This window comes from Myxine glutinosa, chromosome 1, assembly GCF_964187855.1.
Source record: "Myxine glutinosa chromosome 1, kmMyxGlut1.1, whole genome shotgun sequence".
In the NCBI taxonomy this organism is placed as follows: domain Eukaryota; kingdom Metazoa; phylum Chordata; class Myxini; order Myxiniformes; family Myxinidae; genus Myxine; species Myxine glutinosa.
The window spans coordinates 239,367,248-239,382,384 of NC_136261.1; the positions used below are offsets into that span (position 1 = coordinate 239,367,248).

The 15,137-nt window shown below is 47.5% G+C and overlaps 1 protein-coding gene across 1 annotated transcript in view; it reads right to left on the reverse strand.

Annotated features, from left to right (window-relative positions):
• Nucleotides 1–1,595: 1,595 nt before the first annotated feature.
• LOC144893991 (protein cornichon homolog 2-like) overlaps nt 1,596–15,137 on the reverse strand; it is a 245,187-nt gene continuing 231,645 nt past the window's right edge. The window contains exon 6 of the mRNA XM_078785371.1: nt 1,596–3,784. Coding sequence (XP_078641497.1) covers nt 3,754–3,784 — 31 coding nt within the window. The 3' untranslated portion in view covers nt 1,596–3,753. The remainder of the gene's footprint in view (nt 3,785–15,137) is intronic.

The following is a 15,137-nucleotide window of genomic DNA, read 5'->3' on the forward strand; positions in this document are numbered from 1 at the left end:
CGTCCACAACTTTTTGAGATATCTGCTATGTATAGTTTTTGGCCCCATCTCCCAATGGTGAAGAATCACTTTAAAATTCTAGTTGTGGGATCCGAATCCGGATCTTCACCAAAATCTAATCATTTAGTCCTTGTCACACATGCAACCTCTGTGCCAAATTTCGTCTAAATCCGTCCGCAACTTTTTGAGATATGTTGTTCACAAACATACAGGCAAACAAACCAACAGGGTGAAAACATAACCTCCATCCACCTTTGGCTGCGGAGGTAACAAACAAGAAAACAAGAAGGAAAACTAGAACAATGCGACTGTGTCACCAATATGCCTCCGCATAGTCCCACAACGGGTAGATGCCCTCATTCTCTAATAAAAATAATCAAGTTTGATTTAAATCCCTTCAGTTATTTTCAAGTATCACATTTTCACCAGCCATGACAGGTTCCACATCGATCAGTGAAGCAGTTTCAGAGAAGGTATTTTTAAAAAAGTAAACATTTTTGGCTGGTATACCACATCACCTATGATGTCATCATTATCATGCTTTTGTTCACCATTGGGAGTACTTGACAATGTGCCAAGTTTCAAATTTTTCCATTCAGCGGTTTGCGAGAAATAATTTTTTAATTGCGTGTAATCCAAGATCGCTGCAATACCACGTGGCCTATGAAGTCACAATTATCATAAAAACATTCTGCATGGGTGTCATTCCTACCCTGAAAGTTTTCTCATTCGGACATATGGTTGCTGAGAAAAACGAGGTTTATCCCGTGCGGACGAACGGACGGATGGATGTACAACCCGAAAACATAATGCCTCCGGCGACCTTGTCGGCGGAGGCATAACAAACAAGAAAGAAAAGTAACAAACGGAATGAAAACTGAGTGCTCCATTTCAGCGCGTGTCATACGGCACCTGGAGATGGAGTAGGAAAGGAGGGATGTACAAAAAGATGTGCGGTTGTGCGAATATTTTCTTGCTGCCACCCAAAGTTAGCTAAATCACCAAAAGGTACCACAAAGGTAGCTTTGCGCACGAAATACTTTGTGGCATTTCGTGGCAATTGGCAATTCCTACATCCTTTCGCAATTTATAAAATACATTGGAGACTTGAGTAAATATAATTACAAACAAAAAACATTTTCTCGACAATGAAAATCTGAAATATTGTTCGAATCACCCTTGTTTTAACTTTTAAGTGAGTATATTACTATATTGAAAGTCACAGCCAATTTAAAGTTGGAGTCTGGATCAGTTGAGGTTACTGCTGTGATCAGATGGAGTCGGTTATGGAATTTATTCTGCTTTTGTGCTCATTGTTGCGCATCTGATTTATTGTGTTGTTATTTTTCATTTCATTCACTTTCCTATTTTCACTTACTTAAATGTGTTAGAATTTTTGCTCCTCTCATGACTTCATATGCTATATACATAGCCCTTCTTTTTCCTCCTCTTACTCCACTCAACTCCCAACATTCATCCCTCGCCCTACCTGACCGCTTCCACACTCTCCTCACCTCATATCATTCATGATTCCATTTTCACTCCTTCGCATGTAAGTAGGTAAACAAACATATATGGCCACTTTGTCTTCTTTTGGGTTTATTTGACCGCATTGAGAATCTGTTTTACACTTGTTGGGAACATTTTACATAAATCATTCATCATATCTATACAGTATGTATTATGTACTTCCTGCACTACCCGGAATTGGCTATTTAGCAGATGTGCAGTGAAGTTTCTGACCACGTACTTGTGTGAGATGTTGTGATTTTACCTTCTCTGGACATCACACCATAATTTTTACTGTAAAGGGAATATATTTGTAAAGGGAAACTCTTTCAGCAACATCCCATTATTGTCAATTGTAGCCAGAATAAATCTGCTCAAATAAATAAAAGTGAATCTTGGTCAATATCTGCTATGATAGTATTGTATTTTGAGTATTGTTTCATTGAAGTTTGTTGAAGTATTGAAGATTTTAAGTATTGAAGTTGAAGTATTGAATTGAAGTTGAAGTATTGAAGAAGAAGTATTGAAGTTTTGAGTATTGTTTCAAACTGTTTTTCTTCTCAGTCATTAATGCTCTACAATGCACTTCATTGAATGACTTCCCATGAAGGCCAGACGTATGTGAAATGTGATGCCATTTGGCTTAGTATGTGAATTTCTACGGCACATTATGAAATGTAGTAGTTGTGCTTTGTATCACACTTGATGCGAAGAGTTTGCTTGCAAATCGATCATTTTTGTAACACTGCTCCTGGTGTTGCACTTCGAAGTAGTTGCGGTGACCTGTAGACAGTATTACAATGTTTTTTAATTTTATTCAAAATGGTCACATTGCTCTGGATTTTGTCACATAACACGAATATAAGCTATAACTTCATCTTCCAAGCTGTGGGAAACGAACAGAAAATTCCTCGCCAATTCCAATGATCTCTGCAAATTCTCAAATAAGTGAGACGAAACTGGATACAAACATTTTATATCCACGTCGAGTGTTTGTTGATGGTTGTGGATCACGATTGTTCAGCCCTATATGACACTATCATGTGACTATTTCCCATCCTGCATAGAGGCTCGATAAAGCACAATAATCGATACAAAATTACTAAATCGCTCTTAAAACCAGCAAGTTCAGCAATTGATGCTGAAAACCCTGTGACACTTCAAAAATAAAACCCATCTGGATTACAACTCCTCATCTACTTGGATGAACTGTTTTCACTAAACATGATCCCTCAGACTAAGCATTCACTGCCGAAAAAAATACATTAACGACTAATTTTACACTGTTAGTAATTTCACTTCAATATGACAACACTTTACTATACATGCAAAACAGGTCCTGCTAATTGTACAGCACAGCTTGGTTGCAAAAGAGATGTAAGTCACTATAAATCAACGTGCCTTGAATTTTAAAAGGTCTTCCTATTCTTTCGCCCTCCACCTCTTCACCTCTTTCAAATCTGCTTTCTCTTCAAAATACTCAGTACGTTTCAAAGCAAGCAAGCACAAAGAAAGGAAGGGGCAGGGTTCCTGATTCTCTGTCCTTGGATATCAAATGAACACCGATTGCTTCCTATATGTACTGATGAAGTACTTAAAAGGTAATTACAGTGCTGCTTGGGCAATGAGCATGTGCTTCACACGTATTCTTTGAGAACACAAGGGGGATGGTCCCAGGAGGAAGTAAGGCAATCAAAATGATCGCAGGCTGTGTTCATTGGTCCTGACTGTGCCTGATGATGCTGGGCTGGTGTTCCGTTATTGGTGCAACATCCCTAAGGCACATCATCTTCCTGAAATGTTGAGACAATCGAAGTTTCTTGCTTGCGGATATGCATTTCTTTTCGTTTCAAACAAAGCCATTGCTGCTGAAGTGATGCTTAAAATGAATAAATAAATAAATAAACAAAAGAACCTCCAAAATTGTGTCGCATCTCACTACATGCAGCATTAATACTGTTCCTTATGCTGCTTTCTTGATTCAATTTGAGTGCAATTAATATATTGATTACCAATAAATCATACAAAAGACTTCAAATTAACTTGCACTGTAGAATGTGCACCAAATACATGTTGTCTGCTGTGTATAGTTCTCTGAGCACGTTTCCCTTCAACTGCCGATGTAGTCGATGAAGCAAGATCCATGTGCCCTGGTGTTGTGCAACAACTTTCTGCAGCTACAAAAAGTTCAGGAGTATCGCATCTCCATCCTCTCCACAAGCTCAGCATGAAGACCTTGGAACACTACATGGGGCTCATCAGGTTGTACACCATACTGCAAAGGAGGAGGTTAAATAAAGGAGGAATGAGGTGAGGGAGGAAGAAAAAAAAGAGGAAAGATTATTTGGAAAACAAGGCCCCAATCTAAAGGAGCATTCTTGTGAAATCTGCTTAGCACACCAATCTAATGTACTCGCATGTTTTGTAATACTTTGATCCCAGGTTCAAATCTTATAAACATAATTTTTTTGTTATAAATAAATTAATGTCCTTGGAATTAATGAAAAATGCATGTGATATGTGTGAAACTCCTCTGAGTCTCAGCTTAAGCATATGAGCCTCCACGAGGAGAATAATGTCTAAAGCGATGTTGTAATTTCATCAACTTGAGGTATGCTTGTAATAGTCTACCGTGACAATGTGGCATCATGAAGATGATGCATTTAGTTGCCTTTGCTGGCAGTGTGCTGGGATGATAGACATATGAGCAGTGTGGTGTAGTTTTTCATCAATGTAAAGCTTGGGGTTCATCAACCAGATATAGATCTTTTTATGGCATGCACAGAATGGTAGCAAGATTTGCAACTTGGTGCTTTGGCATCTTCAGCAGCAAAATGCTGGGAGTGAGCTTTTTGGAGTTCTCTGATAGAATGTGACCTTAATTGGTCATCAAAATCCTTAAAATTGATGCTCGTATGGGTACCCGGTGTTGTTCTAATCCTGTTGGAATTTTGAAGAAATCAAATGTTTTTTTTCCCCTATTTTTGTGGGTGCCTAAAACACTTCCCTACACCCATAAAGGCAGTGGTTCTCAACTGGTTTCAGTACAGAGACCACCACACCAATCAAAAAATTTCGTGAACCACCTCCTTTTTGAGACATGATAAAACTAGAACAATGTGACTGTGTCGCCAATATGCCTCGGCATAGTCCCACAATGGGTAGATGCCATGACTCTGCATATGTATGGGTAGGGGATCACGTTTGTGAAGTTTCGTGTTGATTGGACAAGGTTCATTTTTCTATCCAAGATGGCTGCCAAACGACGTGACCTATGACATCATCATTTTCAAACGATATACAACAGTGCTGTTAGATGATATTTGTAAAATATCGCATCAATAGGGTGAGCGGTTTCAGAGATATAATTATTTAATATTTTCCTTCAATGTGCTTCCAGCACAACTGGCAGATATGGCTGCTGCCAAACCATGTGACCTATGATGTCATAAATGTAATATTTCAATACAAATGGGTCAAAGATCATGGGCATGCAATTTCAGATTTTTAGGATAAGGAATTCGATTAAAACATTTTTGGCTGGTATACCACTTCACCTATGATGTCATCATTATCATGCTTTTGCTCCCCATTGGGATTACTTGACAATGTAGCAAGTTTCAAATTTTTCCATTCAGCGATTTCCGAGAAATATTTTTTTAATTATTTGCATTTAATCTAAGATGGCTGCCATACCACGTGACATATGACGTCATAATTATGACAAAAACATTCTGCACGGGTGTCACCCCTACCCTGAAAGTTTTGTCTCAATCGGACAGGTGGTCCCATTGCATGTAAATAACAATCAGTAGAGCCGACCTTCCCCTTATTCCCCCATTAAATGTCGTGCCCAGGTCCACCGCACCACACGTAGACAACTTTCGGACATCTTCCTAGTTATTCTTATTCTATGTCAGTTAAGGCCTCGTTTCCATTAATTATGACTCTTCGTTGCACCAGAATGTGATTATATGGCATCAGTAGTGAGTTTAGGACCTTTCCCATACCTCCTCCCATCTTCTTCCCCGTCTACAACAACAGAGGGGCACGGCGCTGCGCGGGGGGGAGTGTGCGTCCTCCCACCGGCTCGGTTCGCCGCCATCGACAATGCGCTCCAGACGATGCGCTCCAGACCATGCGCTCCACGGGGTTACCACGAAGGGGCTCCTTGTCAGCTCCTCGTCAAGGGCGGAGCCTGGTAAACCCCCCCGCACGCACCCAATGAGAAGCAACGTGCCGATTCCATGAGGCGGAGCTAACGAGCCGAGGGCGTGTCACTCCCCGCCGGATATACGCGGCCACGTAGCGGACGTGACGTCAGATGCGCCCCCAGCTGGAGAAAGAACGTTGCCTTGCCTACGACCGCTGAGAGGAAGAGAACCCGCCTGAGAAAGAACGTCACCTCTGAGCGCTGCGACGAGACCTCCCCGCATCTCTGGACCGGACCGGGTCGATTCTAACCTTTGAGCACAGGTGCACCTGGAGCCATCGCTACCCGCCTGTCCTTTCCATCAACCCCCGTGTGAGTCAGCCGTTGTCCCGTTTGCCTGTCGTCTGTTGGGGAATAATATAAGATTGTGTCTAAGTGCTTGTCTTTCTATGTTGTACCTCTCGCCCCTGTAATCTGACCTTCCGTAACGAATATAATCTCCTCCGGAGGTCTTGAGAACCGTATCCCTGGTGTCGTCATTTTATAACCCAGCCGGGTGTCTTCTTTTTCTTATTGAGCCAGCGTGGCGCGGCTTCGTCAACGTCGAGTATAATCGGTAACTTGTGCAGACGTGGTCATACCAAAACCGCTCGGTAAACTAACATCTAAGCCACGTCTGTAACAATTGGTTGTCAGGAGTTGGATTCGAACCTGGGACTAAATTTATTTAGCCCAAATTTTGGACACCAATTGTGTTAGTAGGTAACAATTGGTGTCGAGGAGTGAGATTCGGACCCGGGACTAAATTAGTTAGGCCCAAATTTTGGGAGGGAAAATCGAGCCGGAGCGCGTACGGCGCTCGACCAAATCGATCCGGAGCGCGGTCCCGCGGTTACTGCGCTCGACGAAATTATAACGGCGAAATTTCGAATTTGTGTTACGAAACTCGAATTTTGAAAGTCGCGCCATGGCGGATCAAGACGGCTGGGGTCCGGTAGGGGAGAGTGAAGCAGGGTCGGTCCAGGACCAAATTGAGGGACATGAGGGACATGAGGAGAGCGAAACAGCGAGGGTAGCAGGCACGCAAAATGGCGCCTCGCAAGAGCGCGCGGTAGCCGAGCCCGCTGTATCAACGGGCTTTAACATGCAGCCGATTGACATACAGGCCCTCATTGCGCAGTTACAGGCAGCTGTACAGATGAGTATGGGGAGCCAAATTGAGCGGTTGGGGAACCGGATGGATGCTCAGGGTGAGCGATTGGAGGGCCAAATGGGGGTAATGGGAAACCAAATGGGGGTAATGAGGGACGAAGCGAGGGGTACCAGTGAGGGGTTAGACAATAATTTTGAGGAGTTAGACAAGAAATTTGGGAAGTTAGACAATAATTTTGAGGAGTTAGACAAGAAATTTGGGAAGTTAGACAATAATTTTGAGGGGTTAGACAACGGGATAAAAGAAGTGAAAAATGGGTTAATGGGGGTAGAAAATAGAATGGCTGCCCAGGAGAATCAGATAGAGGGAGTGAAAAATGGGTTAGAGGGGTTAGAAAACAGTATGGAAGGCAAATTGAGGGACATGAGGGCCCAAGCGGAAAGGGAAGTTAAACAAATGGAGCAGCAGATAGAGGGGGTCAGAATGGGGGTAGAAACCAAACTGGATGCTCACAGGGAGGAAATGGAGCAGATGAGGGTGGCATCTGGGCAGGAGATGCAAGTGATGGGAGAAGAGATCAGAAGAGGAGTGAGTGAGGAGGTCGGAGGAGTGCGCGAGGAGGTGAGGCACTGTGAGGAGCACATGGAAAAGGAGGTGAGAAAGGGGACTGTAAAGTTACAAGGGGGCATAGAGGACCTGACGCAGGAGGTGGAACAGCTGACGGAGGGACAAAAAGGACTAACGGAGCAGGTTCAAAGGAACACTGCAGTATTAGGAGGTTTAAAAGCGACACAAAACGACATAAAAAACGACTTGATAGCGACAAAGAGGGAATGTCAGATGGTACGTGAGGGACTGACAACGAGGCTGGACGAGGTGATAGAGGTTATGGAGACGAAGGACCGGCAGGTGAGGACGCACATGGAAACGGTCAAGGTAGCCTTAGAGGATGAGCTTGAGGAGACGTACCGGGGAATAAAAGAGGTGAAGCACAAATTAGAAGAAGTGGAAGAAGGGATGAGCGAAATTAAGAAGCGACGGAGAGGGGATAAGAAAGAGATAAAAGAGGAGATAAAAGAATTGGTCCAAAGTCTGTGTTTGGATCGTGATGATGTGCTCATTAACCGGATGAGGGATTCGCAGGTGATGGAGGAGAAGCGAAGAGGAAGAGGACCCGGTGTAAGTGGTGACCAATATGGTCGTGCGTATGATGCGCCAGGGGATTTAAGAAGCTTGGGGATTGGTTTGGATCCGGGTGTTCGTGAAAGGCCGTTGGTGAAGTGTGCGACAGGTCTGGTGTGCGAAAAAGGAGGTGTGCAAGAAAGTCCGACTCTGGGGTGTGTGAGGAAAAAGTGCACGCCGAGGAGTGAGTGTGCCGTCAAGAGTGAGTTGGTCGAAGCGCGTGTGCGAGGGAGCACATGGAAGCGTGGTGTGGTGAGTGTTACAGAGGGTGTGACGGGAGAGTGTGCGCGAGAAAGGTGTGTGACGGACAGGTGCATGAGGAAAGAGTGCGCTGTCAGAAGTAAGGAAGAGTGTCCACCTGTGGTGAGTGTTACAGAGGGTGTAACGGGAGAGTGTGCGCGAGAAAGGTGTGTGACGGACAGGTGCACGAGGAAAGAGTGCGCTGTCAAGAGTAAGGGTGAGTGCGTTGTCAAGAGTGGTGGTGAGAGTATTGAGAGTGACAAGGAGAGTGAGTTGGTTGTGACAGGTGAGCGAGGATGTACACCTGGGATGGAAGGATGCACACCTGGAATGGTAGAGCGTGAGTGGGAATGCACGCTGGAGTTGGTGGTGAGGCACGTAGTTGGGTGTGCGAATGAGAGCACACCTGTGATTGTCACAGAGGAGGTGACCGAGGAGGGGGCGCGAAGCGGTGTATTGGTGAGGTGTGCGAGCAACGAATGTGTGCCAAAGTGTTCGGTGGTCAGGTGTGTGACCAAGGCTGTGAGTGGAATGGGTGTACCTGGGTGTGTAAGGAAGGGTACGAGGAGCATGGGCACAGCTGGATGTGTGAGAAAGGAGCGGGCTTCGGGGTGTAAGCATGCAGGTGAAGCATCGACGTTAGACGGGGTAGAGTTTAGAACGACTTATAGCCGAATCGGGCCCTCGGTGCGTGCCGGGCCTCGCTTTGAACGGCCGCGTCCGTGCTCCACTAGGCGGAGCGGGCGGCTGGATAGGAAGGGTCGTCATGGCGACCACGTTTTGTTGAGACGTGCCGGCAGGTCGAGATCGGGACATTGGATGGCTCCACGCCGAGGTGATGCGTGGGATCTCGGCCCGGGTAAGCCCCCGTCCCTGCACCGAGTGCCGGACGCATCCAGCCGCTGGCACAAAACAACCAGCATCCATTGCTTGGCTTTACGAAGCCGGGCTTTGGACAGGGATTGGCGCACCGAGAGGTATTAGTGAGTCGACTGGGTGATGAGGTTAGTGTTTTGGACCCAAAATTAGAAAAAAACAAAATTTGGTGATTGGCAAAGGATTGGCAGTAGTGATTGGCAGATGATGGGCAGTGATTGGCAAATTTTTAATTTGTTGAAATTTGATGTGCAAAATTGGTAGGAGCGATAGGCCCGGTGGGTAAGGGGGGGCATCCTTGCCACCCTTCCCATATGGGGGCAAAGGAGCAATAGCTTATGGGGTGTATGGCAGTGAAAACTAGCCCGGGTGGGTTAGGATATTGTGTGTAGGGATCTAGAAGATGACCTTAGGTAACGTTAAGTTTAGTTAGTGACTGATACCTGTAGTGGGGACGCAGGTAGATTAGTGTGGATGATAATGACGAGGGAGCGCAATAGTTTAAAGGGACGACTGGGAAGCGCAAGTTTCAGAGGGGAGTAGTTAGCTGAGATGATGCCGTGTGTGTGAGAATTGAACAGGTGTGATTGCACAGGTGTGCAACTGGACAGGTGTGTGGAGCAGTGTGTGAGTAGTGAGTGTTGTGGATCAGCGCGAATGCGCTTGGGGAGAGAAGGGTGCAGGTGGCACCAGGTGTGAGAGCACAGGTGTGCAAGTACAGGTGTGTGGAGAGAGTTGGAGTAAGTGGTACGGAGTGGTGTGCATGGTGCGAAGGTGTGGATGGGGGAAGAGTGGACCCCCTTTCACGAGTACCCGGGGCGGGTAGTGTAAGTGTTAGGTAGAGGGTGCAGGTAAATTGTGGTTGGATATTGGCATTTGTGGTGCGGTTGCAGAATGGTGTTGTGAATGGGTGCATTAGTGTTGTGGAAATGGCTGGGCGTGTAGCCTGTTAGTGTGTGTAGTTGGTTGGGCACTCCACCACTGTGAGGATGTCGGCCAGGTGAGGCCGCAGGTGGGCTCTGGGAGCCGGTAGAGTTGTGGATGGGGCCCGAGGATCCGGAGGACGGACCCGGGTAGCCCAGTGCCAGAGAGGGCACCGAGTGGGGAGAGAGCCAGAGGGCCTTCCCCAGGTAGTTAGGTTAGGGTAAGGAGCAGGTAAGCTCGGAGGCAACTGCAGTGGTGGAGGTGTGCAGGTGGGTAGACCCACTGGGAGAGGTACACGTCGCAGCCCAGAAATTGTACGAGGGCACCGGGAGATGAATCGGGGGAGTGAGACCCCAAATTGAAAAGCACCACAGTTTGGCCAATGGGAATTGGTTTTTAGAACCCATAGTGTAAGAGGGCCAATGGTTTGGCCGGAGAAAGACCCCGGGTAGTGTAAAGTTGTTAAAGTCACTTAGGAAATAGTTAGGATTGATGAACCTGTCGCACCATACGCAGCCACTTACCTGTGGTGATGATGATGACTCCACACCTGTGTTTTGTTGCAGAAAATGAAATTGCTGTGTGGATTGTGAGACGCATCACGACGTGGATGAGACATTGGGGTGATTCCATCTCTCCCTCCTTAGGAGGGACTGATGATGAATTGGTGATGGCAAATTATGATGTTGAGTTGGAGATGGCAAATTTTGATGAAAGTTGAAAATGGCAAATTTGATTGGTTAGGAGGGAGAGAAGACGAATTTGGTTTATGGGAGGAACGGGGAAGACAGTAGGGATGTTTGTTGATGTGTAAAGTAGATGTTTATGGGTAGTGTTGAGTTTTGTGGATACAGTAAGGGGTAAGGGAGGGGCCATGTAGGTTACCTGGTGGGGGGGGGGGGCGTACGATAGGAACGTACCTGTCTCACCTGGTTCCCATGTGCCCCCAGTGTGCATCACCTTACATTGCGTGCACTTTTGCGCCCTTACCACCTTACTCACTTGTCTGCTTCTTTTGTCTCCCACCTCCGAGGATCTGGCTTTGGGGTAGAGAGAGAGGAGAGAGAGGTGCTGGCTGCGCAGTTGTGGGCCTGCACTTTCGCTGTTCGCTGCCTGGATCGGTACACCATATGGACCGCAATGTTTGTGGCCACCCACAATGGACCGCAGTTCGTTTGCGGCCAAGCACCACCCGTTGATGGACCTATGGGTCAACGTGGCACCTATGCCATAAAGGTGAACCACTGTTAGTTAACACCAAGTGCACCACAAGAAGAGCAAGAGACACCTGCAGGGTTAGGGGTTGTCGAATTTATTTTTATTCCAATGAACAATGGTGACTGCACCGATTGGTGGTGGGGTGGTGCTTTTGATGCTGGGACGGGGTGCTCTGCACGTTATTAAAGGCCGTCGGCCACAGAGCACTCGTGGGTTGGTGTATCGATGCTGGCAAGCGCGCTCTCTCTATGCATAACATCTGCATGTGTTCCTCCAAAAAAACAGGTCCTGGATCGTAGTGTAAATAGCAGCGTAGTCGTGTAAATAATGCTCCCTACCGGCTGTATGTTTAGTTTGAGAATTCTTTCCGGATTCGGTTATCCTGTGGGTGTGTTTCTGTGAGGAGAAGGGTGCAACGTCGCAGGGGGACATATTTACTCATTCGTGAATATCTGTAAAACTGTCGCACTCAGGGTAGAGTTAATAGTAGAGGGAACTACATTGCGTGCCACACTAAAGTAGGTAAAAATTTATCGGGTCGGGACGCCCCGAGGGTAGAGAAGGGTGCAATGTTGCGAATATGGAATTTGGCCTCCATATCCGCTTGTAAATATTCCCCTATTTTCTCCAATACTCCCCAACTTTCCCCAATCCCCCATTCCCTAGTCCCATTGCATGTAAATAACAATCAGTAGAGCCGACCTTCCCCTTATTCCCCCATTAAATGTCGTGCCCAGGTCCACCGCACCACACGTAGACAACTTTCGGACATCTTCCTAGTTATTCTTATTCTATGTCAGTTAAGGCCTCGTTTCCATTAATTATGACTCTTCGTTGCACCAGAATGTGATTATATGGCATCAGTAGTGAGTTTAGGACCTTTCCCATACCTCCTCCCATCTTCTTCCCCGTCTACAACAACAGAGGGGCACGGCGCTGCGCGGGGGGGGAGTGTGCGTCCTCCCACCGGCTCGGTTCGCCGCCATCGACAATGCGCTCCAGACGATGCACTCCAGACCATGCGCTCCACGGGGTTACCACGAAGGGGCTCCTTGTCAGCTCCTCGTCAAGGGCGGAGCCTGGTAAACCCCCCCGCACGCACCCAATGAGAAGCAACGTGCCGATTCCACGAGGCGGAGCTAACGAGCCGAGGGCGTGTCACTCCCCGCCGGATATACGCGGCCACGTAGCGGACGTGACGTCAGATGCGCCCCCAGCTGGAGAAAGAACGTTGCCTTGCCTACGACCGCTGAGAGGAAGAGAACCCGCCTGAGAAAGAACGTCACCTCTGAGCGCTGCGACGAGACCTCCCCGCATCTCTGGACCGGACCGGGTCGATTCTAACCTTTGAGCACAGGTGCACCTGGAGCCATCGCTACCCGCCTGTCCTTTCCATCAACCCCCGTGTGAGTCAGCCGTTGTCCCGTTTGCCTGTCGTCTGTTGGGGAATAATATAAGATTGTGTCTAAGTGCTTGTCTTTCTATGTTGTACCTCTCGCCCCTGTAATCTGACCTTCCGTAACGAATATAATCTCCTCCGGAGGTCTTGAGAACCGTATCCCTGGTGTCGTCATTTTATAACCCAGCCGGGTGTCTTCTTTTTCTTATTGAGCCAGCGTGGCGCGGCTTCGTCAACGTCGAGTATAATCGGTAACTTGTGCAGACGTGGTCATACCAAAACCGCTCGGTAAACTAACATCTAAGCCACGTCTGTAACAATATATATTGTTATGAATTTGGTAATGCAACATCTAGAGCTAGGTAGATCTGAATAGGTAGGTATTCGGCTGTCGTGACAGGGACTCTACATGTAATAAGTTATTGATGTTCAGGCGGTTGTCGGGGTAAGATGTATGAGTGTGGATCTACCTGGAGATTCGAGTGTTAAATAGTGAGGGATTAAAGGTAACGCCCCTGTGAGTATCACCTAGTAATCAAACCTTTGTCCTTTATGGCACTGCAAACCACATAAACATTAGTTAGGTCCTTAGCGCAACATTAAATAATCCCCTTTCCCTGACAAGGACTTCGTAATAAATTGACAGGAAACCAGGTCAAAAACGCCGCCACAAGTGGCCGCCACCGTGTACACCTCCAAAGGCCTACAAACCTCGCTGGCACGTGTTACACCAGGACCGCGGGGTCACGGACGGGAGATGTCAGGAGTCGCGGGAGGCTTTGATTGGCTGAGGAGTGCGCCAATGTGACGTCATCGGCCACCAATATAGGCGACGGTCGGACGCCATTTTCGGCAGTGAGTTCGCGAAGTTGAGTTGAGTTCGTGGCAGACGCAGGCAGGCACCAGAGAGTTTGAGTCGCAAGTCACACGGAGTTAGTTCGCCAGTTGGAGTTGGAGAGGACACGCCATTTCGGGCAGTCGCAGTCGAGTTCGAGCTTGGCAGTGAGCAATTGAGAAGCGAGTTGGAAGGACGAGACGTGCAGTCACACCTGCGTTCTCTCCGGTCCTGTCTTCGTGCTTTGTGTGGGGATCGACCTCGTGTGAAGCTGCTGGCTTGCGTTGGGTGCTTTGGAGCGTGGTGCACGGACCTGGTGGGCGGCGAGAGGATCGGAGCCTGGTGGAGCGAGGCCTCGTGGGTGCATCGGGGCCGAGCGGTGCCGGGGTGGACGGCAAACAATACAAGACGACAAAGACAGATAAGCCGAGCTCCTTGTGTACATTTTACAAGACGTGTTATTTTCGTAATTAATCTCCCTCGTTTGTGTTTGCTGTCTGTCGTGTGGGGACGTCCCGATTAGAGTTATTAGATTTACCGGCGGGCTTTTTCACTGGCTTTACTTTTCCTAATAAACCCTTATATTATTTTCTGTATATATTTGAACGCAGTTTTCCTGGGTGTTTGATTTTAATAGATAAGGTTGCGGAGCCTTCGCTGCGTCCCGCCATTCCGCGCGTTGGTGTTGAACTTGAGTCCGCCATTGAGTGTTCGCCTCGGGAGTTAAAGTCTCGCAAATCGGTCATCCGTAACTGTGGTGTTAATCACGGTTACGCGACAAGTGGTGTCAGGAGTGGGATTTGAACCCGTCGGACAAATTTTTTTGTCCGCGGCGAGACATCGACACGGTCGGACAAATTTTTTTGTCCGCGGGGCGACATCGACACGGTCGGGCGTACATTGCGCCCGACGTTCGAACGCAAAATTGTTATAGGCGAGGCGGAGAAATTTAGTAATCAATTGGGCATACGGAGCGCGATATCGCGTCTTCGTCAAATTTAAATTGTGTTACTGGAATTATTAAAATAAATACGCGCGCGGGAAACAATCTTCCGGAAAGCGGATGTCGGAAATTGACGAGATGGAAGTACGCAGCGAGGCCTCCGTCAGCGTCGGGAGTGAGCCGGAAATGGGGGATAAGGAGGATAGCGTTGGAACTTTCCCCGCCGCTGGGACGGCCCCGATAGATCTCCAGACCATAGTAAATTTAATAAATGCTCAGAGGGCCGATAGTGAGCGATTGGGAAAGCAGATGGGAGACATGAGGGCTCAGAGTGAGCGATTGGAGAACCAAATGGAGGTAATGAGGGACGAAGCGAGGGCTCGGAGTGAAAAATTGGGGGCAAGGAGGGACGAAGCGAGGGCTCGGAGTGAAAAATTGGGGGTAATGAGGGACGAAGCGAGGGGTACCGGTGAGGGGTTAGACAACGGGATAAAAGAGGTGAAAAATGGGTTAGAGGGGTTAGAAAACAGTATGGAAGGAAAAATTGGGGAAATGGCACAGCAGCTGGGGGAAGCTAAATTGGGAATGGGAGAGAGTACGGCCCATGCAGATGTGCACGGGGCTCAGGAGCCGGGAATGGCAAAATTGGGAATTGCACAGGGAATGGCAATTGAAGTAAATGGGGAGACTGCAGGTGCAGAGGTG